General features: G+C 47.8%; 1 protein-coding gene across 6 annotated transcripts; it reads left to right on the plus strand.

Moving 5' to 3' along the window:
• Window positions 1-277: 277 nt before the first annotated feature.
• On the plus strand, window positions 278-22,798 carry TEAD2 (TEA domain transcription factor 2). Of its 6 annotated transcripts, none has more exons than XM_082197060.1 (12): window positions 278-414; window positions 9,427-9,636; window positions 10,592-10,656; window positions 10,798-10,860; window positions 14,191-14,316; window positions 15,070-15,128; window positions 15,327-15,388; window positions 15,488-15,621; window positions 16,988-17,158; window positions 18,365-18,520; window positions 19,831-19,986; window positions 20,689-22,798. In XM_082197060.1, the coding sequence occupies exons 2-12, from the start codon at window positions 9,489-9,491 to the stop codon at window positions 20,800-20,802; spliced, it is 1,254 nt and encodes a 417-aa protein (XP_082053186.1). In that variant the 5' UTR covers window positions 278-414; window positions 9,427-9,488; the 3' UTR covers window positions 20,803-22,798. The 6 variants fall into 6 exon arrangements, with proteins under 6 accessions (XP_082053186.1, XP_082053185.1, XP_082053189.1 ...); XM_082197059.1 differs by lacking the exon at window positions 278-414 and adding an exon at window positions 436-559; XM_082197063.1 differs by lacking the exon at window positions 278-414 and adding an exon at window positions 436-559 and having other exon boundaries at window positions 18,365-18,427.
• Window positions 22,799-23,056: the final 258 nt, after the last annotated feature.

The following is a 23,056-nucleotide window of genomic DNA, read 5'->3' on the forward strand; positions in this document are numbered from 1 at the left end:
AGAATGTAAACGAGTGACGCTGCCTGCATCTTGAAGTTCACTTGTGCGTCGTTCCTTGTTTTGCAACATTATCACCCGGTTCCCTAAGAAAAGGTATCGCGCGCCCTTTCCTAGTCCCGTTTCCTGCTTGGCGGGGTGTGTGCGTGTGTGTTTTTGTGTGTGTGTGCGTGTCCTGTCTGAACACGAAACTCCGCCCCTTCCAGCCCTCGGCTCCTCCCCTCGTGGAACTGACTCACTGCTGCTAATTTAATTCCTCTGCTCATTCCAAGGATTCCAGAGGAAAACTGTCACCTTTCCAAAATACCACGCAGGCCTGTTGCTCCTCTGCGCGCACCACCACGCTGCTCCTCTTCCCGTTTCCAATCCCAAGCAGTGGGCAGGAACCTCCTGGATGAGTCAAAATTAACCCTAGCGGTGAAGAGCTTTTATTCTCTTTTTTCACGCCCCCTCCCCCCCCTTAAAGCAAAGTTCAGGGAAAGTTTCTCCTTTACGTTCTCCCTCCCCCCCCCCCCGCCTTCACTAGCGCGCACAAAACCGGCCTCTTGGGTATCTTCTGAAAGTAAGTAATATTTCCTCCCCTCCTCCCAGTCGTTCGTTCTGTTTAATTTCCTACTTGGGAGCAAGCCCTGACAGGGAAGATTTCGATTTAAACGTGCATCTGGTGGTGAGCTGTTGATTTAGCTTTTGATTTTGGTTTGCAGGGAGGAAAAACGTTGCTTGCAACTTTTCTTCTTTTGTGGGAAAAGTCGACCACTACTTTAATTTTAATTTAAAGAAGTGGAAGACTGGAAGCGTGAGGGTTTCTGTATGCGTACATAAATATATTGTGGTTTTAATTTATTTTATGTATAGGTACTGATATATAGGTACTGAAATATATATATTTGTCACTGGATTGCTTGGGACTATGTTTTCAAAAGATCTTTATAATATCCAGTAATTTGTGTGCATTTCACGCTGTATTCTTTGATTTTGCACGTAAGTAGTAAGAGGTTGCCGTCGTTAACCCTCTTAATATATATAAACGTTTTTGAATGTGAAATCTCGAAGCAGAGAGATGGGAGGGAGTACCACACCTTTTTTAATGGCTTGATTGTGTGCCTGTGAGTTTCTCTTTGTCTGAGTAAAGGACAGGGGCTATAACTTTTTGTCTGAAAGCCAAGAGTTCATTAGGTTGCTTGCAGGGGGCAATTGTGTGAATCGGTGTCGTTTTGATAGCGAGTTTCAATGGAGGGCGGAGATGGGCTTGTTCCAAATTTTATTTTGTTAAGCTTGATCCTCCTCTTGGAAGGGATGTAGTGTGTGTTTGTGTTTTAACTTTTCCCATCTCCTCTCTCCCTCACAATGTCAGCCATTAAGGGAGGGCAGTCTTTATCTTACCTGATCTGTACATTCCCCACTGCCCCAAGGGGTCAACAAACACTTCCTGAAGCCCTCTGCCCATTTACTTCTAAGCCACACACAATGGGAATTACTTCTGAGTAAACATGGGGGGGGGAAGTACCCTCCTTCAAAGATATCCGTGAGTGTGTGAGTGATGATTCAGAGACTTCTGAGCAAGGAGAACCCTCTCTTTAAAAATCAAAAGGTAGAAATTCTGATTTGTGGGTGATTAGTGTTGTTAGGAAATACCTGGCCCACACAGGCCAAAACAAGGCTCATTTTTGAAATGTTCTGTGAAAGGGAAAAGTTCAAATGTATGTCATGCCTACTGTGTTATGGATGGATGGCCAAGATCTGAAATATAGAAGTGTCATCTGGCAATCCTGGTTCTAGGGCCATGGTGATCCAACTTCAGGCTTGAAGGATCTACGTCATTTTTTTACTGCAACCCTGAGATCCCTCAACCAGAGCCAGATGCAAAATGGTGGTTCGGGAAGTGGAGCCAGTTCTCTTCTGCTGCCTGTGAGTGGGAGAACCAGCTTACAATAAGACTCCCTTATCCAAAACTCTGGAGAGCTGTTGCTGGTCAGTGTGAACAGTACCGCACTAGATGCACCAATGGTCAAAGCTGCTATATGGCAGCTTCTGAATAAGAGTCCACAGTGGATTGTAGCAATAAGCATTCAAGCTCTCTAGCAAAAGTATACAGTACAAAGACTGGGGCAACCACAATACACTCAGGTTAATGTATGATCTACTGTCAATTATACAAATAGTTAATGGTAGTAGAGTTGCAGGGGGTAATTTTAGACCTGGGACTTATTAGTCCTTGTAGATAGAAATGTGTGCTACTTTTGTCAACATGTCGGCAGCCCCTTCCACATTTGGGGGTTCTCTGCCCATTCATTTGAACAGGAATCCTGGCCTTCTCCCCCCAAAGTCCTGCCCTGGTGGCATTACTGAGAAGTAGAGCTGCCATCTGCCTGCCCTTTATTTTAGGTGCTTCAATTCCCTCTCAGCTCCCACCCCACTCTGTCAAAGGCCCTTCGCTAGAGTCAGGAAAAAGTTTTTGGATGGATAGCCGTCATCTCCCTGAGTTCCTCACATTCAAGCCCAAACCATCTTTGAATATTTTTAAAAACAGACCTTTGTGTTGCGTCCAACGCTAGCCCTACGCGGTGTAGTAGTCCCAACCGAAACTAATGGAAATGATTAACTTTGGGCTCATTATTTTCAGCTGGGTTGATCCTGAGTAGAACTTGGTTAAAATTACAACCCGGTGTCTCCAAAGGTTGTATTATTTCAGGCTGGTTTTCTCAGGAACAGGTAACACTGGGGGAGTTTTGTTAAGCCGTAAGGAAAATTTGCCAGTCTGCCTGTCTTGCGTGTATAGGTGGCGTTGTGATTGAATGTTCTGTGTGCCACATCTAGTGAGCAGGTGTGTTGGCGCTGAAACTGTTGTATGCTTCATGTTGTGGCTTTTGCAACTGCAGCGCCTGCAATTAAGGATGGGCCGGTAAATGTGTGTGTAAGAGAGGGGTGGGGGGTGGGCAGGTTGGATACAGCAGTTTCCATTTGCACAAGACCTTGATGTGACTTGTTCCAAAAACAAACATGACCTTTCACATGGGTGCATGCGTTTCTCATATTACAGGATGAGGTTGGGGCCCATTGCTGCTTTGTGGAGGGCAGCTTGCTTTTCTTAACTTCCATGCAACTTTTTTTTCTTTTCCTTTGTACATGAAAACTTGTGGAAAGCAAATCAAAACACTGCATTTGAGGCATTTTGGAGTTGTGTATTCGGAGCTACCTGTGACTGATCCTTTTGTCTGTGTCTGCTGCAAACTCTGCAGAACTGTTAAGCTTTTGGAATGGAGAGTCTAGATCCCACCTTTGTCTTTTGGAATTTTACTCCATTTTGCAGGCTCTACACAGGATCAAAATTATCTTAGCATTTCCTCAGTTCGTGGCATACAAAGGCATTGAAGGAGACCTGCCCTCCAGTTTGGCTTGTTCTCAAAATGGAGTCTTCATAAACTCCTCCTTTTAAAAAAAGAAAACTTCAGCCCCAACAACAATTGCTGGGGCTCTTTCTCCGTGCATCGTATTCCTTTTGTTTATTTTAGCTTTATTTGGGTTTACCACTTGCATTAAGAGCCTTCCAAAATAACAGTCTGCAGGGTCTGTTGGAAAAATGGTTTTTATTAGAAAGGTACATAGATAGTAAAATGTGTAGCTCAAATCGTATGCTTACTCCCAGGTAAGATGTGAACCATGCCATCTAATCCTAAACCAGTAAAAGGTAAAGGACCCCTGGATGGTTAAGTCTAGTCAAAGGCGACTATGGGGTTGCGGCACTCATCTCACTTTTAGGCTGAGGGAGCCGGCATTTGTCCACAGACAGCTTTCCGGGTCATGTGGCCAGCATGACTAAACCGCTTCTGGCACAACGGGACACTGCGACAAGTGCCACAGCCACAGAAATGCCATTTACCTTCCTGCCGCAGCGGTACCTATTTATTTACTTGCGCTTGCTTGCTTTCGAACTGCTAGGTTGGCAGGAGCTGGAACAGAGCAATGGAAGCTTGCCATGTCGCGGGGATTCGAACCAGCAAGTCCAAGAGGCTCGGTGGTTTAGACCACAGCGCCACCCGCATCCCTAAACCAGTGTGGTGCGGTGGCTTCAGCTGTTTTGCAAGACAACTGTCATCAACTCCAGGTTGGGGAAGACTGAGTTGGACTAGGACCAGGGAGGCCCAGGTTCACATATCTATCTTGTCAGGAACTATGCAAGCTGACCTGGGCCAACTACTACCTCTCAGCCTAACCTTCCTCACAGGGTTGTTCAGAAGATAAAAGAGAGTCTGGAAAGAACCATGTATGCTAGCTAGCTGAGTAGCTTGGAGGAAGCGTGGGATATGAAACATAATTTACTCAGAAATAGCTGGAGTTCATGGGATTTACTCCCATCTGATATAAATTGTAGCTGTAGTTTATCAAGCATAGGCTCCATTCTTTAATACCTTTAATTCCAGTAGTGCAGAGTCAAAAGAGCATAATTTTGCTGTGGAACATGGTGAAAAGAAACAAAGGCTGCTGGAAAATGCTAAGAGGGGAAAAAAGGACTCGAATACTGAAAATAGACACTCTGTACACTGATTAGTATAGTTTTCACTTAAGAGCTACAGTTCCCCTTAAACTACAGTTCCTAGGAAGCTGTATGCTTAAAATGTGTTTTAAATGTATGTCTGCCTGCCGCTACCTATGTTTAGCAATTTGTGGCCCCTTGACAGCCCAAAAGGGGAGAGAGAACCAACTCTTTCATAGTATACAAAAGCTCTTCTGTCTGCTTGAATGAAGGCAACTCCCCCCCCCCCTTTTGCCATAGACAAGTGGCTATTACAAGTCTCTCAGAGCTGTTTATAAACAGAGTTTATATATCAAGCACTTGGTTCTTTCTCAGTAAATAACACTTTCAAGCAGTTTTTCTTTCTTTCGGATTTGTGCAATGCAATATGGATACCCTCTCCTTTCCTTTGTTCCATACTTCTGTGGAGATATCCCAGAGCAAGTAGGGGTATCAACTAAATGTCAGCTCAAAATGTCTGCCTAATGTCTGAGGCGAGATGCTTCAGTTTGGATTGTCCAGATGACGATATTCTTCATTGTATACTCGTATTGGTTTATGCGGAGATGGTACTTGTGCACAACTGTTATGTCTGAATTATCCGTTCAATGTTTGTCCTTCTTTCGAACCTTTGTTTTGTTGCCAAAGAACATCCAATTGCCTTTCTTTCAGATGATTCTACGGCTCAGCTTTCCCAAAACTAGGCTGCACTCTGAAAATCACTTAAGTAGTAGAAGTGGTTTCGAGATTGCAGCAGTACAGGAAATCCAGTTGGGTGGGACAAGCCAAACCCCCCCCCCCCCCCGGAAGAGGAGACTTGAAGGAAGCTGTTCCCTCTGGATTTGTTGTGGATGGGAAGTTTGTCAGGCGAGCCTAGTTCCCTCTCCATCTCACCCCGCCCCTTTGCCACTTAGAAATCAGAGGAAAACCTCGGTACAAAAGCAAAAAAAAAAACCAAAATCAGTTGTTCTGACTTCCACAACACATGTCCTTGGCCTGGTTCTGAGGAAGTTTGTGGTTGTGATTAATCTCACGCCAGGGAAGTGCCTTTCTTCGTAAAAAGTTTTATCCGTCTGGGAAGGTTGCAGCTGTTGGGAGCCTTCTGGCGGCAGCGGTGGTGCAGGGTTAGCAAAGGAAATACAGGCCCACAATCCAAAAAGGCGGGGTGGGGGGAATCTGATCACAGATTAAAGAGCCAGCCCCCTTCCTGTCTTTTAAAGCTAGACGTAATCCACGCTGGAAGGCCTCTTTGTCTTGCTGCTGATTGTGCTCCCAGGGGTCACTTGTACTGGCATAACCAGGCAAAGAACCGGGTTTCCACTTGACAGGGAACAGTGAGGGGGGGCAGGAGAGGCCTACACCTTTTCGTTCTTTCTTTCCCCGATCAATCTGGTTTCTCTGGAGGAGACTTAATTGGCCTACGCTGGACTTTCCACTCAGACGACAACAACCACCCAGTTTTTGCTCTTTACATTTCAACCCTGCTCGCTTCTCCAATCCGGTACAAATTTCTCACTCCCACCAACACTAGCGGGGGCTAAAGTCTTTCAGGGTCTACAGTAGACCTAAGGTCTACTGACTGGCCACCGCCTTCCCAAAATGAGGCGGCAAACCTTGCTATTAACAACTGTCAATTAGAATATCTCCCCCACCCCCCATGGAGAAACATGCTGTTTTCTTTATCACCCTTAAGAGCTTTGCCACTTTGGCTCCATTTGTTTTGTTTGTCAGTGGTGCTGCTTTCCCCCATGTTGCCCTGTGTCCGTATGATGCCCCCCACCCCATATAGATATTGATGCCAAAGGCCAATCCACCCACCTCAATACTATCATGTTGTTGTTGGCATCTTGTCTGTCTCAAGAGACAATGGAGTGCGCCTCCAGGGGTGACGTCAAACTGCTGCATTAGCCGCACTGAAGTGATATCCCCTCAGTGCATGCCTGGGCAGTGTGTATAGAGGTCCTGGGCTGCCCAGACAAGACCCACTTCTTGGATTCGCTGATGTTGTCCAAAGGAAAGCAGAGAAATCTTTTTGGCATTGGTTTGGCTGCAGGAGTTGCTGGAAGGAGGCGTTCAAGGCGCCATCCAGCCATCTTAGGGACTCCATTCCGGATTTGTGTAGGGTTTACTCCTTAGCTGGTACTCAGCACCTTTCTCCCCAACCAGGGAAATGGTTCTTTAGCCTTCCCTTCCTCCACCATGAATAGAAACAATTCACATAATACATTTAAAGCTCTGTGATACCACTTGAAAAAGTTGTGACTTCCCCTAAAGAATTCTGGCAGCTGCAGTTTGTTGAGAGTGTGGAGAAGAATACGCAAATAACGTTTGTGGGTTTACAGGATGCTTTTTGAAGAAATAATATTAGAAACAGTAAAAAAGGGAATAGGTTTTATTTAAAACAAAAGGCAATGTTAAATTTAGAATTGCAGATAGAAGATTAGGAAACGGAAGATTCGCGGATGAGCTGAAGGAAGTCAAAATTATGTATCTGTGATAATACTGAAAATGTATGTTTAAATCTTGTATTGGAAACTGAATAAAAATATTTAATAAAACAAAAAGAGAGTGCGGAGAAGAGACCCCTATTCCTCTCGCAGAGCTACCATTCCCAGAGTGGTTTTAACAGTCAATCCCTCTTCCCAAGGAACTCTGGAAGATAGTAGCTCTGCAAGGGAAATAAGAGTCTCCTAACAACTCTCTGCACCTTAACAAACCATGGTTCCCTAGTAGATTTGGTGGCTGAGCGTGGTGAGGCCTAGGCAGATCAGGCCTCTTAAGAAACTTCTATCTTAGATCTACTGCTCTGTTAGTTTTCAATAAGTAGGCCTGCTGTCTACCTACGGGTGAAACTGGCACCCAGATAACATCTTTCCCCTGCCCACAGAAACCCTGTCCTGTGCCTGGCCTCCCTTCACCTCCTCCAGACCTTAATTAATTGCACTGCTGCTATGATCAGCTTCACAGACCTCTCCTCACTGCGTTTCACTAAAAACAGCAACTCCCCCAAAACCAGGTTAACAACATGGGACTACACTTCAGGGTTGCCGTACGTTACCTCTTCACTTCCTCCAGGAAAATGGGCATAAGAACAGTACTTGGCAGGGCAGGCGTAACCCACAATCTCGGGCATAGTCCTTTCCCCTGCAATATGGGTCTATTATGCTATACCATGTTCACAAATTGAGAAGAAAATCACTCCCCCCCCCATATGAAATAAGTCCTTAGGGCATGAGTGCCTGATTTACTACTAATTTTTAATTGTCGTACTACTGCCTAATCACAGCTACACTAAATCCAACATACTTGAACTTTCTATTGGGCAGCAGTGAGGAGCACTCAAGGCGTCACAAACCAATAGTCAATAATGATAATGGGAGTTTCACTCTAGCCTCTGACTCAATGGCTTGAACCGCTTTCCTAAATGTCAGTCATTTGGGTGGGATTTCACCCACAGGCTGCAAACATTGAAAAGTAGGAGAAGGCTTGTTCCCCACAAAACAAATTGAGAATTGGGGGCTGCACATTTTTGCCTCAGATCTTGGGTTCTACAGAAGATAGAAAAAGGAAAAAAGTTGGTAATCTGGGAGCATCTGTCGGTGTCGAAACCCTTCCTTGTCACAGCTAAAACTTGAGATGATGGCCTTGCTCTCACTTAAATACTCTTTAAATACAGGGTAGTTGTATCAGCAGCTATTACTCATTGCTAAATTGAACCTCTGCTATTAGAGGTAATATACCTCTGTTTACAAGATACAGAGATCAAAGAGCGGGGGATAGTTGTTCCTTTGTGCTCTAGTTATAAGTTTATCGGGGGCATCTGATAGCCACTGCTGCTGAGACAATGCTGGACAACAAATATTATTTGCCTTGCTGCTTCCAATCAGTTCTCTGGTCAGCATTGGAATGGGCAACTTAACTCATAATAGAAGTACAGTGGTACCTCGGGTTACATACACTTCAGGTTACATACGCTTCAGGTTACAGGCTCCGCTAACCCAGAAATAGTACCTCAGGTTAAGAACTTTGCTTCAGGTTGAGAACAGAAATTGTGCTCCGGCAGCACGGTGGCAGCGGGAGGCCCCATTGGGTAAAGTGGCGCTTCAGGTTAAGAACAGTTTCAGGTTAAGAATGGACCTCCGGAACAAATTAAGTACTTAACATGAGGTACCCCTGTATATAGGGCATATCCCAGTGTCATTTTAGGACCTGGGAGACGAGGGATCAAATCCCTATTTGGGCATGGAGCTCACTGAGTGATGTTGGACCAGTCACTGCCTCTCTCAGACTGTGGGGATTAAATGAAGAGGGGGGTGAACCATGTATGCCACCTTGAGCTCCTTGGTATAGGAAGGCAATAAATAAATATGCAGAAGGTGCCAGGTTCAGTCCTCTGCATAGAATTGTAGCATTGGAAGAGGGACCACCAGGGTCCTCTAGTCTTTTGCCGTACTAGTTGTACAGTCTTTTGCCCAGTGTGGATCTTGAACCCACAATTTAGAGTCTCATGCTGTACCATCTGAGCTATCCCAGGTAGGCTGGGAATGTCCTCTGTCTGAAATCCTAGAGAATATTATCTACCCAGTGTAAAGAATTCTGAGCTAAATGGACCAATAGCCTGACTTGGGAAGGTGGCTTCCAATGCCCTTCAGATATTATTGAGAACCCCCAGCTCCCATCATCCATAACCATTGGGCATGCTGGCTAGGAATGGGGAGAGTTAGGAGTCCAGGAGCCACAGGTTCCCCACCCTTGGTCTAGGACTAACTATATGACACCAAGCTTTCCACAGGTAAAAACAACCAAATGGTAAGGAAGGGGAAATGTAGACGAGCTGTTGCCCATCTTCTGTCAGTTAGGAAACTTTCCGCTCCTCCATCCCAGATCTGATTGCCGCCTGTTCTGCTTTCTTCCAGGTAACCCTCCTGACACCATAGAGCCTGGCAGCTGGGGCGAGGGGGCCAGCCCCTCTGGGGAGATGGGGGACACTGGGGAGAAGGGTCTGGACAACGATGCAGAAGGGGTCTGGAGCCCAGATATTGAGCAGAGTTTCCAGGAGGCCCTGGCCATCTACCCACCCTGTGGGAGGAGGAAGATCATTCTTTCGGATGAGGGGAAGATGTACGGTAGGTGGAACTTCACTTTGACCCATTAGACCGGCTGCTCTTGTCCTTGGTTCTCTTTGGGGATCGTCCTGCAAGCCATAAGATATTATGAGAAGCAATGGGCTTAGAATACGTGAGGTAAAAAAAGAAGACGACGCTTTTCTAGCTCCTTGAAGAAATGGAAGGAGTTGGGAAGGTAAGCCACTGATGGTGCTGTGTTCCTGCGGTACACCGCTAGCAGTGCCTTTTCCCTTACAGCTCTGAGAGGGGGAAAGAGGTGGTCCTCAGATGCGGCCTTCATGGTGCTGTGCCATAGATGCTGTGCAGAAGGCTCTCTTTAGGGACAGAAAAGAAACAAAAGAGCCAGCAGGGCCAGGAAGAGAAATGAGGGAGCTAAATGCACCGTTGTAAACAGAGGCCCCACAATGTGCCGCGCTAGACCTATAAGGACAGAGACTCACCTGGAGGCAGTACTTACTCTCCATAGGCGAGCGGCTAATGACAATTCCATTTTCAGTTCTGCAATTTGTAGCATCCCTTTCTTTTAGGGAACTTGCTGCATCAATATCCTGCATTTGGACAAGTCACTCTCTCTTAGCCTGACCCACCTCACAGGGTTCTTGTGAAGATAAAACCACAGAAAGCACCCCGGGGTCTTTCGAGGCAGCGTAGGGTGTACCTTTGGTGATGGGGGACAACCGGGTGCAAGGTCTGCTGGAGGAGGGGTCAGGTTTGCATCCGCCCACCTTTTTTAAACGTCTGCAGTGGGTGTGACCTGACAGTCCAGATGATTCAGAAGTTAGCAGGGTTGTGTCTCTGAGCATGTGCAGAGTTAGGGAGGCTGCAACCTGCCCCCTGTGGCAACCTAGCTTTGTTGTCGGTGGCATGGTCAAGAGAGGCGGGTGAATTCCACCTCTGTATATGGTGCCCAAGTTGGATGGGTTGTTTTCCTGATTTCCTGCCTCTTCTCTCTCAGGCCGCAATGAACTCATTGCCCGCTACATTAAACTGAGGACAGGCAAAACACGGACAAGGAAACAGGTAAACGTGATGGGCTTGACATGAAGCCTAAGACTGCAGGAAATAAATCTGAGGTGTGTGGGGAGAATGAGGCCTGGTGAGATTTCCCCCTTTCTCCCCACAGAGTTTCCTGCTAAGTCTCTCCCCCAACTCCTTCCACAGGTCTCCAGTCACATCCAGGTTTTGGCCCGGCGGAAAACCCGTGAGATTCAGGCCAAGCTCAAGGTGAGTCCCTTCCCTGCATTCCCTGAAATGTTTATGACAAGCTTGCACCTCTGGATTCCCTACCCGTCCTGCTGAAGGAGGAGTAGTAAGGGGGTACATATTTTACCCCCCCCCCAAAGTCCCATAATGCTTTGCTGGTACTTGGGACAAGCTCTAGGTTTGAGGGAAGTTATTGGGAACGTGCCATCAATCAACCCACCCCCCTCCCCATCTCTGGGGGAATTGTTTTTTATTATTATGTGTTCCGTTTATTACCCATCATTCACCATCAACATTAAAAACAGCTAAAACAAATTACAGTCACTGGAATAGGGTGGTTCCTGAAAACATCTCTCAGGTGTCAAAGGTGGCAACTACAGTGGTACCTCAGTTTTGAAACAGCTTAGTTCACGAACAACTTGGAATTCACGAACAACTTAGTTCACAAACAACTTGGAATTCGAACACCGCAAACCCAGAAGGAGGTGTTCTGGTTTGTGAACTTTTTTCAGAATTGGAACTGTTCCGTTTTGAGTGTTACACTTCTTTTTTCAGTGCCACACTTTCGTCTTGAGTGCCCTTGCTCCTGTTTGCACGTGAATAGGAGCAGGATGGGGCAGCTCAGCTGGGGACTGGAAAGCCGCCACTTCAGAGCTGAGAGATCCCCGCCCCACTCCTGTTTGCATGGGAGTAGGAGCTGGATCGGGGCTGCTCACCTGGAGAGGTGCAGGCTCCGTCACACTTTTCCATTGAGGGGTACATGGCTGCGTTCACCTCAGTAGAGAAGTTTACAGTAGCATCGTGTGCCAGTGCAGAGACAGCCTGATGACAGCTGCCTCAGCAGTGGTTTAGGGGCTCTCAGATGCAACTGCTGGGCTGCCTCCACCTTTGCCACCCCAGCAACTATTCCGCCTGGCTGCCTTCAGGTAGTGCAGGGGCTCTGATGCTGAGACGGAGCTCCTTTAAACTTCTTCCTTGAGGGGGGAGTGAGGCGTGAATCCCTCAATGGAAAGTATGACAGAGCCTGCACTTCCCCAGCTGAGCTGGCCCATCCAACTCCTACTCCCGTGCAAGCAGGAGCAGGGGCAGGGATCTCTTTGGAACGCTTTGGTTTTAAAATGGACTTCTGGAACGGATTAGGTTTGAGAACCGAGGTACCACTGTATACTGTATAATGAAGGCTTCAGGCCTAGGGGCTGCCACAGGGGATGCCTTCTCTTGGGCTGCTACCACCCCACCCCAAACATCTGACAGCCCCCGCTGCCGACCTCAACATCTGAGGAAAGAAAGCACACTTTGGGATATTTGGGTCCTAAGCCATTTAGGGCTTTAATGTGAGTGCCTTGAGTTTACCAGGTAACAGAAGCAGGGCAAGCAGCTGTGGTGGCAAGCGAGAAGAGCTACAGTGAGGTAGCCGCCATTTTAATTTCCCCAAAGCCCTGTCACCTCCAAAGTAGCATTGTGCTGCATCTGCAAGGGGCTGGTTTTCTTAAAGTCAACGCGTGTTGATTTTTCCAGACTGTTGTCCCGTCCCACCTGTCCTGCTTGGAGCTGGGAGAGGAGCTCTGAGCAGCTGCAGCGAGCAAGGGGAGACATCCATCTTAATCTTGGCTCTCCTACATCCCTGATGGAGGAGCGTTGCATCGGGCCCTGGGGAGGAATTAACAATGATGGCTCCCTAGCAGCTGCTCTGAGCGCCTCTCGACACGAAGGAGCAAAGGCAGACAGAAAGGGGCCCAGTACAGGCAGCTGCCCTGAGCAGGTGGGCCTGTTTTAAGGAAACCTCGCTGATCGATGCTGAGAGGAGCCCTGAGGGGCTTCAGCAAGCAAAAGGAGCCCACTTGAACCCCCCCCCTACCATGGCTGTGATGCAGCTCTGCTACCATGTCAGAGACACTGAAGGTGCAGTTAAAGGGACTCTTCATTGTTTCAGTCTATCGGCCGCCTTCTCGGTGCCAAACATCAGGGCGATTTTTTTCCTGTAGAGGCCAGGCTGGAGGGGATAGGTCAGGGAGTTCTGACTTCTGAGATTTGAACGAAGCTTAGTAATTAGCAGGGGAAGAATGAAGTGTGACTGCAAACCAGGAATCCTGGTTTTCTGAGGAGGTTTTTTAATAGGACGATATTGATACAGTGGTGCCTCGCAAGACGAAAAGAATCCGTTCTGTGAGTCTCTTCGTCTAGCGGTTTTTTCATCTTGCGAAGTAAGCCCATTGACGGATTAGCGGATTAGCGCTATTAGAGGCTTTTAGCGGCTTAGCGGATAAGCGGCTTAGCAGCTTAGAAAAAGGGGGGGAAGGGGGGGAAACCCACAGGAACTCGCAAGACATTTTCGTCTTGCGAAGCAAGCCCATAGGAGATTCATTTTGCGAAGCACCTCCAAAACAGAAAACTCTTTCGTCTAGCGAGTTTTCCGTCTTGCGGGGCACCACTGTACTGACATCCCTAAGGAGTTCGTTCCACTGTCGAACAGCTCTTCCTGTCAGAAGCTCCTTTGATATTTAGTCGGAATCTCCTTGTAATTTGAAGCCATTGGTCTGAGTCCTACCCTCCAGGGCAGGAGAAAAGCTTGCTCCATCCTCCATGTGGCAACCATTTAGGATATTTGAAGATGGTTATCCTGTCTCTTCTCAGTCTCCACTTTGGTGGGCTACCAGTTCTCTCAACCTCTCTTTGTAATGGAGTCCAGTGCAGTGATTTCTAAGCAATTCTTCAGGGTGTGATCTGAGCCTCAGCAACTGATGCAGCCCTCTTTCTGGAGCTAAGCAGGTGTGGGTCTGGCCAATGCCAATATATACCACCTTGAATTCCAAAATGGAAGGAAAGGCAGCATGTAAATGATGGTAATTATACTATTGTTTGTAACTCAGTGGCTCACAAGGGGGCTAATCCCTAGGCACTCCAGGGTGAACACCTTATAACAGGGGTGTTTAACCAACTGTCCTTGAGGCACTGCTGGCTTCCAGCTCCCATCAGCCCCAGCCAACATGGCCAATGGTCTGGCATGATGAGAGTTGTTCTCCAGTAGTGAGTGATCCCTTCATCATCGGCTTCCTCAATGAGAAGACAGGTGATGACTGATGGTTTGCCTGTATGGCACCTTGTCCCCTACAAATGTCTCCTGTGGGGTGATAGCCCCAGAAGAAATTACATTACCCCCACAGTCAAAGTTATGTGTGTCATTATGAACCCCATAACCCCCTGAAACTTCCATACCCTTCACGGCTGATTTGCAGGCATTCCTCAGTAGAGAAATCAATGTGGGAAAAGAGGCCTTAGGGGTAGGATGTTTTGAGAACTCCTGCGCAAGGGAAACGGGCATTTGAAAACCAGGATTTGTCTCTCTTCAAGGACCAGGTAGCAAAGGACAAAGCGCTTCAGACTATGGCAGCCATGTCTTCTGCTCAACTCGTATCTGCCACGGTTCTCCAGGAAAAACTGGGCTTGTCAGAACCCCACTACCCACCCAGCACCACTGTAAGCATGTGGGAGAGGGGCTGTGAGGTGGGGTTTCTATGGGGCTGTAACGCTACAGCAGGAATGGGGCACCTGTGGGCTCCCAGATGTTGTGGGACTGCAGTTCCCACAATCCCCGACAATTAGCCATGCCCAGTGGGGCTGTTGAGAGCAATAGTTTAGCAAAACCTGCAAGCCCACAGGTTCCCGGTTCCTGTTCTCTTTCTGTACTAAAAACCTAGATTAAGGTTTGTGCCAGTTTAGCTCTCGACTCTCCCCAAGGAATCTTGGGAATTGTAGTTTGGTGACGTTCAAAATAATTCTCTGTGTTAGATCACTAGCTCTTTCCTGGAGAGAGGAAATTATTATTAAATGGTGTTTAAGTTAAGAGTTGCTGCTGAACAAATAAAACCTCAGCTGACAGATCATATGTACAAGCATTAGTCAATTATATTTGCATATGGGCAAAAACCGTGTTTTGGAAGCAAGAAGCATGCTTCCTAAGTTTTTTAGATCAGATGACTTAGCAGATGTCATCACCACAGAAGAGGCATTCTCCTCTTCCAAGATGCAGTCTTAGTTTTTATAAACACTTGTTTGTTTGTTTGTTTGTTTGTTTGTTTGTTTGTTTGTTTGTTTGTTTTAATAATCACTTTAACTTGGTCAATTAAACGGTTTTAAAATTTGATTTCATCAGTTCAGAGTAAACAGAATAAATGTTGCAGCCCTAACTTAAGTATGTAGTGCAGTTTTTAACTCTTCTGACTTTTCCAGTCCACAGAGTTCTTCCAGTTTTGGACGGGGGATGCAAGCCAATCCCGAGACACTCTAGAGTAAGTTGTTGTTGTTGTTGTTGTTTTCAGTCCTTGACACACACACACTGCTGGGAGCAGCAATTTGTCTAGCATTTCTGCACCACACACGTGTGTGTGTGTGTGTGTGTGTGTGTGTGTGTGTGTGTGTGTGTATTGCAATGCCTCCCTGTTGAAAAGCCATATCTTGACTCTCCTCTTTCTCCCTCCTACCCATAGCGTCAAGCCGATCCTCCAAGCGCCATACCCCATCCCAGTCCCAGCACCCGCTGCTGTCCCAGGTAAGCCACCGTCTTCCTAAACCGCTTGCCTTCCTATGAGGCGGGGGGGGGGTGAGAGTGCGCCAGTCGGTCTCAGTGCCTTCTCCCTCGGCTCGGCAGGTTACCACGCACCCCCAGGGAGAGCCCCCCGCCTCCCCAGCGCTACCTCTTGGCAGGGAAGCCACATTGGTACGGAAATGCTTCGGCTGGTGGAGTTCACTGCGTTTGTGGAGCGGCAGGCAGAACAAGATGCGGTGAGATGTGTACCTATACTTAACACCATTCGCACACTTGCGCCTCGTGCCAGCTGTCCCCATATATTGTCTTGAAAAGTTTGGGAGTTGGCCTGATGATGTAATTGACCGTGTGTTGGAGATCTAGTTTCAAGACTGCACTCAGTGATGAGATGCTTAGCGGGAGGCCTTGGGCCAGTCACAGTCTCACTGCCTAACCCGTCTCACAGGGTTATTTAAGAGGGTAAAATAGGACAGCTCGTGTTTATGTTGCCGAGAGTTCCTTGGAGGAAGGGCAGGGCTTGATAAACAGAAGTGGATGGAGGGACGAGTATAAGAAACTACATGCAGCAAGTGCAGAAGCTAAGCTTAAGATACCAGTACAGTCGTACCTTGGAACCCAAACGCCTTGCCAGTCGAACGTTTTGGCTCCCGAATGCCGCAAACCCAGAAGTGAATGTTCTGGTTTGCGAATGTTATTTGGAACCCGAACATCCTCCGTGGCTTCTGATTGGCTGCAGCAGCTTCCTGCAGCCAATCGGAAGCTGCACCTTGGTTTCTTCCAGAATGGAATTTCATTCAACTTCCGAGGCACCACTGTAGGCTGATATTCATCTCAAGATTAAATTTGGAGAGACAGAAATGTGGTGAAGTAGCTAAAGGTTTGAGCTGTGTAGGGCGGGAAATTGGGGGTTCAGATCCCACCGTTGCCATGAACTTATCCTGTGCGAACAGGATACTGGACTTGGTGGGGCATTGGTCTGATCCTGAAGGCTCATCTTATTAGGTGACCTGGAGTAAGTTGCTGTCTCTCAGCCTCTGACCACAAGCCAGTGTGGTTTAGTGGTTAGGGTGTTTTATTAGAGTTGGTGCAATCCAGGTTCTAATCCCTAATTAGATGTGAAACTCGCTGGGTAATCTTGGGTTAGTCACTATCTCTCCATCTGACTTACCTCACAGGCTTATTGTGAGGATAAAATAAGGGGAGAGAACATTGTGTGCTACCTGTAGCTCACTGGAGGGAAAAGCAGGATAAACATGTCATACTTAAAAACAACAGCAACCCAGCAATATCAGAATTGCACATATTGTATTCCTGCTTTACCGAGTTAATTGGGAGGATCACGGCAGTAACATTTGCATCTGATGAAGTAGTCCCTAGGCCACAAAAGCTTACGCCATAATAAAATGTGTTAGTCCTTAGCTTAAGGTGCAGCAACAGACTAGCACGAGTACCATATTGAAAGCTGTTGTAAAGCACTTTAAAAAAAAAAAAGCTATTTGCATTCTAACTTCTTTTGGCAAGCGATTCAGTAAATCAAAATTCAGGCAACTGGTGCCAGTCTTCATCATTCCATCTCTGACTTCCACCCTTTCCTCTCGGCAGTGTAAGCAGCAACACCGTTTTGTGCATATCGACCCGACACCTGCCTCTGACTCCCCGCTGGAGACGGTGGACGTACGCCAAATCTACGACAAATTCCCTGAGCGGGGAGGTGGGCTGCGAGACCTGTATGACCAGGGGCCTCCTCATGCCTTCTTCTTGGTCAAGTTCTGGGTGAGAACCACCCTGCTTCCCTTCCTTCAATCCCCAACAAGCTAGGAAGGCAAAAGCTCCTTTGCTGCATTATATATAGATATTTACCTGGCCAGTTTGCTGGGGCTGGTGGATTGCCTTGGTGGTTCAAAGCAGATAAAGTAGATTCTGGGTACATTCATGCCAGATCTCCTAGAAAAGCTAGGCATGGCTCCATCACTGTTTGGGTGGAGGGGGCAAATGAGCCATTTTGAATACTGACCTAATGAGTACATTGTTGTTGCTTCAGCTGTGCACATTAGCTGCTTTCCAGCTTCAAATAGGATCCGGCGGGTCCCAGCCAGAAAAACTGTTGCAAGGGAGCTTTGGTCTCTGCTCCTAGCTAACTGAAAGCTGGTCTAAGCATCTTTACAGCTACAGAAAAATTGCCAGTGAGCCTGCAACAAAACGTTGCAGTATAGGGTGCTCCCATTTACTGTACCCGCCAGCCATGACCCCTCCCACATGGTTCCCACCACTCCAAACAACAGCCTGTCAGCGTTCTGAAGCTACTGAGCATGCTCAGTCTTCGTTGCCATGTTTTTGGTGGGTTCCCCCTCCGTGTAGGGTTTTTATTTCCTAAAGATGTTTCCCACTGTTGAAAACCTTGGAGGAGCCACACGCTTTCCGAAGCCTTCCATTTGTGGCATGGCTGATGTTATTTCGGCAGTGTCAGGATTGGCCCTCGGAGAACTTAGTTTGCTATTTGTGTATAGGATAATGGTTATGCATTTATATTGCTATAACGATGCACACAAAAGCCAGCTCCTCAAGCAAATAGAATTGCAATGGTTCACAGAAGTAATAATTGCATACAGGATATGCAAGGTTACTTGCAAACACCCCCCAAGGCCAACCCAAATGAATCAACAATAGTAAACTTTAGAACATTGTCTTACCCACCAAGGCCAGACCTCAGAAGATCACAAATAGGGCAGGAAGGTGATGCCCACCCTCTATCCTCCTGCCCCAGCAAGTGATATTCAATGGCATATTACTTCTCTGCATGTGGGGTTTTTGTTTAGCTGCTGTGGCAAGTAGTTGTAGAATAGACATTCCTGTCCCACCCCCCACTTACGAAGTACTACCTGAAATGTATGACATCCTGCTTTTTATATCAGTCGGGGCGGGGGTGAAAAGAAAAGAAAGAAAACACTGCATTTTTCCCCATTTCTCCTGTTACCATAGGCTGATCTGAGCTTTCCCCTCCTTGAAGAAGAACCAGGGGGCACAGGAGGGGCCTTCTATGGGGTGAGCAGCCGATATGAGGGCCCACGGGCTCTGACTCTCAGTTGCACCTCCAAGGTCTGCTCCTTTGGCAAACAGGTGGTGGAAAAACTGGAGGTGGGTGCGGGGGGGTAGGGGAGAGTTGGCAGGGGGAGGACGGGACTTGCGGGGGGGGGAGTGGATGGGGAGAGAAGAGGGGGTTGCCACATTGGCGGGTGGGGGTGGTAGAGGAACAGGGTTCGTTTACGCCTAAGAAGCTTCTGTGCAGCAGTTTGTGAAAAAGTAACCACGTCGGCCACAATTCAAGTTGCCTTTTACTCGCTGCGTAAACACCACACCCATGAGGAATCCTGGGGAATGTAGTTCACCCCTTACAAAGCCACACTGCCCAGCACTCTTGGCAAACCACAGTTCCCAGGATTCTTTGGGGGAAGCCACATGCTTTAAAGGTGTGGTGTGCGTGCAGCCTATTTCTCTGTTTATCCCATTGCTGCATCTCTCTCTCTCTCTCCAAGATTTGTGGTGGGGGCAGAAGCATTGTTAGGGTGACCCAGGCAGGTTGAGCCTCAAATCTCCTGCCCATGCTCATTGGCCCAAGGCTGACTGATCTTCAAAGTCCAACAACATATTGAGGGCTGTTTCTGCTCTGGCAGAGATACGGGGAAGCTCTGGCTCTCCAGATATTGGATCCCAACTCCCATCATCCCTGACCATTGGGCTAGGCTGGCTGGGGTTAATGGGAGTTCGGCTCCAGCATCTTGAAGGCTGCAAGTCCTCCATCCTTTCATCTGAAGCTTTCCCTTTCATGTGCTGGATGCAGGGAGCCTGGTACCCTACTCACCCAATGGAGACCATTAAAAAAAGGGAGACCTGCAGCCTAATGCTAAATCTGTGCATGTCTTAAACTATAGAAGGGCCTGGAAGCTAGGAAGATCTGCAGGGTCAAGAGCAGGCATCCCCAAACTCGGCCCTCCAGCTCTTTTGGGATTACAATTCCCATCATCCCTGACCACTGGTCCTGTTAGCTAGGGATGATGGGAGTTGTAGTCCCAAAACAGCTGGAAGGCTGAGTTTGGGGATGCCTGGTCAAGAGCAACTTGGCCTAGAATGTTTAAGAATTTAAGTGTGTGCGAGTGTGTTAAGCTTCATCTGCTACTGGACATTGAGGAGTTAAGAATTTGCATCCCACAAACAGATTTACAGTACTTGGAAGTGGGGGGGGGGCTTAATTTCAGTCAAACTTATCTTTGCATCGTTTTAAGTTTAGGAGTGTGGGTCTTGCTCCTTTTAGAAGGTTGTCCCTACAGTGGCGGAGGAAGAGAGGTGGCTTCTTCCTTTGGACAAAGGTGGTGTGCATGTATTAGGTTCTCTCTGTGTCTCATATGCCCGCTTTGCCATTAACCACTCCCATCTCCCCAACTCTGCAGACAGCAGAGCCTCCCCACTGGGAAGACGGACGCTTTGTTTTCCAGCTGCAGCGCTCACCACTGTGCGAGTACCTCATCAACTTCATCCGCAAACTGCGAACGCTGCCAGAAAAGCCGATGATGGACAGCGTGCTTGAAAACTTCACCATCCTGCAGGTATTTGGGGAAGGAAATGAGGGGCCATCTTGCGCTCTCTCTAACTCTCTCCCTCTCTTTCCTTCCCTGGGGGAGGAGAAGGCAGAATAGGGAGCCAAGCCAAAACTTGAATTCTCCATAAATAGAAACTCCAGGCCTTGACTGACCCAGAGTCAGTACAGTACAGGGCAACCTTTTAATTTCCCATAGCTCTCCAGAGTGATGCATTGTGGGGAATCTAAATGGCACTTATAAAATCCTCCAGTGGCAAGCTCTAGTTTAGGAATATTCCTTCATGTAGGATAGCAAGGGCAGTGTGGCGTGATGCCTCTTCTAAGATTATGCTGGCTGTGCCTTGTGCATCCATGATGTAATAATGTGCTGGTTAGAACTATATTTTCTCATGCGGAAACACAGGCATAACCGAACAGAGCAGAATTCAATTGACAGACTTACGCGTCTTTTAATTGGGAAGCAACCCTTAATAAATGCTTGTGTTTTGCAATTTGTGAATCAGCTGTAAGGCAGTGGAGACCTGGCACAGCAATAAGGGTGAGGGAAGGGAAGATGGCAGCACCTGTCAAATTTGCTATGGGGGCTGCAGCAAGTTCCCTGTGGGAGAGATTTAGGGAAATCTCATTACGCTCCTAGATATGGGCAGGATTATCCCCTTGCACTGCTGTGAAACTTGTAAGAATACGCTTCATCCCCCCCCCCCCACAGGTTTTGCGGGATCAAGAAACTCAGGAGTTACTTTTATGTGTGGCCTTCGTGTTTGAAGTGTCTGCCAGCGAGCACGGGGCACAACACCACATCTACCGGCTGGGCCGGGAGTGATGAACAGCTTTTACCCCACCTCCATGCTCCAAAATGGGTCACTCGCCTCCGCTGCCTCACCCACCAGGAGGTCTATGGCCTGTCTGTGAACTGTGAATGGACTGCTATGACAACTGCTGAACCTTCTGTGATAATGGCTTTTTTGTCACCTGACAACCACTGGCAAACCCAGCAACTGATTCTACCAATGGATATCCTCCTCTCTCCCTGATGGCCACAAAGTTAGGCCCGAGGCCCAAGCCCAGAAGCACTGCTGTTATTCAGCGGAGAAGCTCACAGCCATGGCAACAGCATTGTCGAGCAGCAGTGCTTTCAGGGCAAGCTCCCCCCACCCCGTTCCCAGTCAAGCTGTGGGATATCAGGAGTTAACCTCTACCATACATATGCCATTGACCGAGAACATCCCCCTCCGTGTGGCTGGGATTTCACACACTCCATTGTCAATCAGACACGTGGCATTTTCGAGGACGGTTGCTTTCAATAATCTGGCAGAGGTTTGATGTAGCTTAACCTGTCCGTGTGAGAATTAGGAGTAAGGAGATCAACCTGTTTTGGGGGTGAGCCACCACACCACTTCACCTCAGGTAGTGGGGTCCACATGATTGTAGGCTCCTCCCCAGAAAAGCTAGTGTTCTGTGTGTGGGGTTTTGGGTATGGAGAAGCATTCAGTAAGGCGAGCCTCTGCTTGCAGCCTGAGGTGACACAGCCCTGAAAGCAGTATACATTTGATCTTGCAGGCTCTCTTTACAAGTACTACACCTAATCTAGTGTTGTTTTTAACCATGCCTACTTTGGGGGCGGGGGAGGAGTCCCATTGTAGAATTTAGTGGGCCTTACTCCCTGTCGCACTGGAGGTGGAGACGTTCACCTTTCAGAGGCCTATCACCTCACAAGAGATTCAAGGCTTTGTCTATACATGCAGCAGAATGAGGAGGTAGAACGGCTGCAGTGGGGTGAACACTACAGACTACAGGCAGGCGATTCTATTCGTTATTATTCCCAGGTGTAAACTCCCTTGAAGAACACCAGCAAACCCAGGGAGAAAAGTTCGCCTGCAGGCGTCTGCCTGCAGTGCTTGCTTTCTGCTAGCAAGAGTTTTATGTAGGCCGGCACCCGAAAAGATGGTTCAGAGGGCCGGTCTTTGAGCTGAAAATAACCATTCCCTTCAACAGGAGTGCAGAAACTTTCTTTCCTGTTGGAGGCCAGCATAGCCTCAGCACCCATTGTTTGGGGCCCACCTTCTAGTGGTGAGTGGGTGCACCCCATTTCACCCCTTCCTTGCCACTGCCATGAATTTGCACTCCTCCTTGGAGGAAGGCTGTAGCACAGGAGGAGAACTCTTGCTTCACATGCAGAAGGTCCCAGGTTCAACCCCACTATCTCTAGGTAAGGCTGAGAGAGACCTTTGTGGAACCCAGGTGAGCCACTGCCAGCCCATGCAGATGCGAATTAGGGTCAGACTCTGCCTACCGCAGCTTTCTTCTGCCACCCTGTAGCTGCAAATGGGGAAGTAACATGGTTTATTCCACAGCTTTGTTCTGCTGGCTGTTTAGACCCAGCCTCTGATGGAGCGAAGTGTAAGAACGAGCTAAGCTTTGCTTAAAAGTGTGGGGTGTACGAGACACATTTGGACTTTATGTACAGTGCTACCTCAGTTTACGCAGTTTACGAACTTAATCTGTTCCAGAAGTCCGTACTTAAACCAAAACCGTTTTTAAAACGAGGCGTGCTTTCCCTAATGAGGCCTCCCGCCTCCGGTGCCCTTCCACCGTTGATCCCATTCTTAGACTGAGGTAAAGTTATCAAACCAATACACTATTTCCGGTTTTGTGGAGTTCGTAAACTAAATCGTTCTTAAACTGAGGAACCGCTGTACTTTCTTCGTATATAGTCCTTTTCCCTTGCCCCTTTGCCATTCACAAGGTTGCAGCGGTCTCTTGCTTTGGTGGGAAACGGGGCAAATTATGTGATCTTGCATAAAGTTTATTTTGACATAGTACGGAGGTCTGAGTGATTTTTCGTTTCCCCTTCAGCCCATTCTCACTCAAGAGGCCTGTAGGTTTGCAGCTTTTGCTGTGGGGTTTACTGCTTTGGAGGGCAGGGTGGAAGGGTTCATTAGCAGACCGGTTGGAGCAGGATTAACCCTTTCTTGGGTTTTGTACTTGCGGGTGGTGCTGTGGTCTAAACCACTGAGCCTCTTGGGCTTGCTGATCAGAAGGTCGGCGGTTCAAATCCCCGCGACGGGATGAGCTCC

Source organism: Podarcis vaucheri, assembly GCF_965113315.1.
Source record: "Podarcis vaucheri genome assembly, chromosome: 13".
Taxonomy (NCBI): Eukaryota; Metazoa; Chordata; class Lepidosauria; order Squamata; family Lacertidae; genus Podarcis; species Podarcis vaucheri.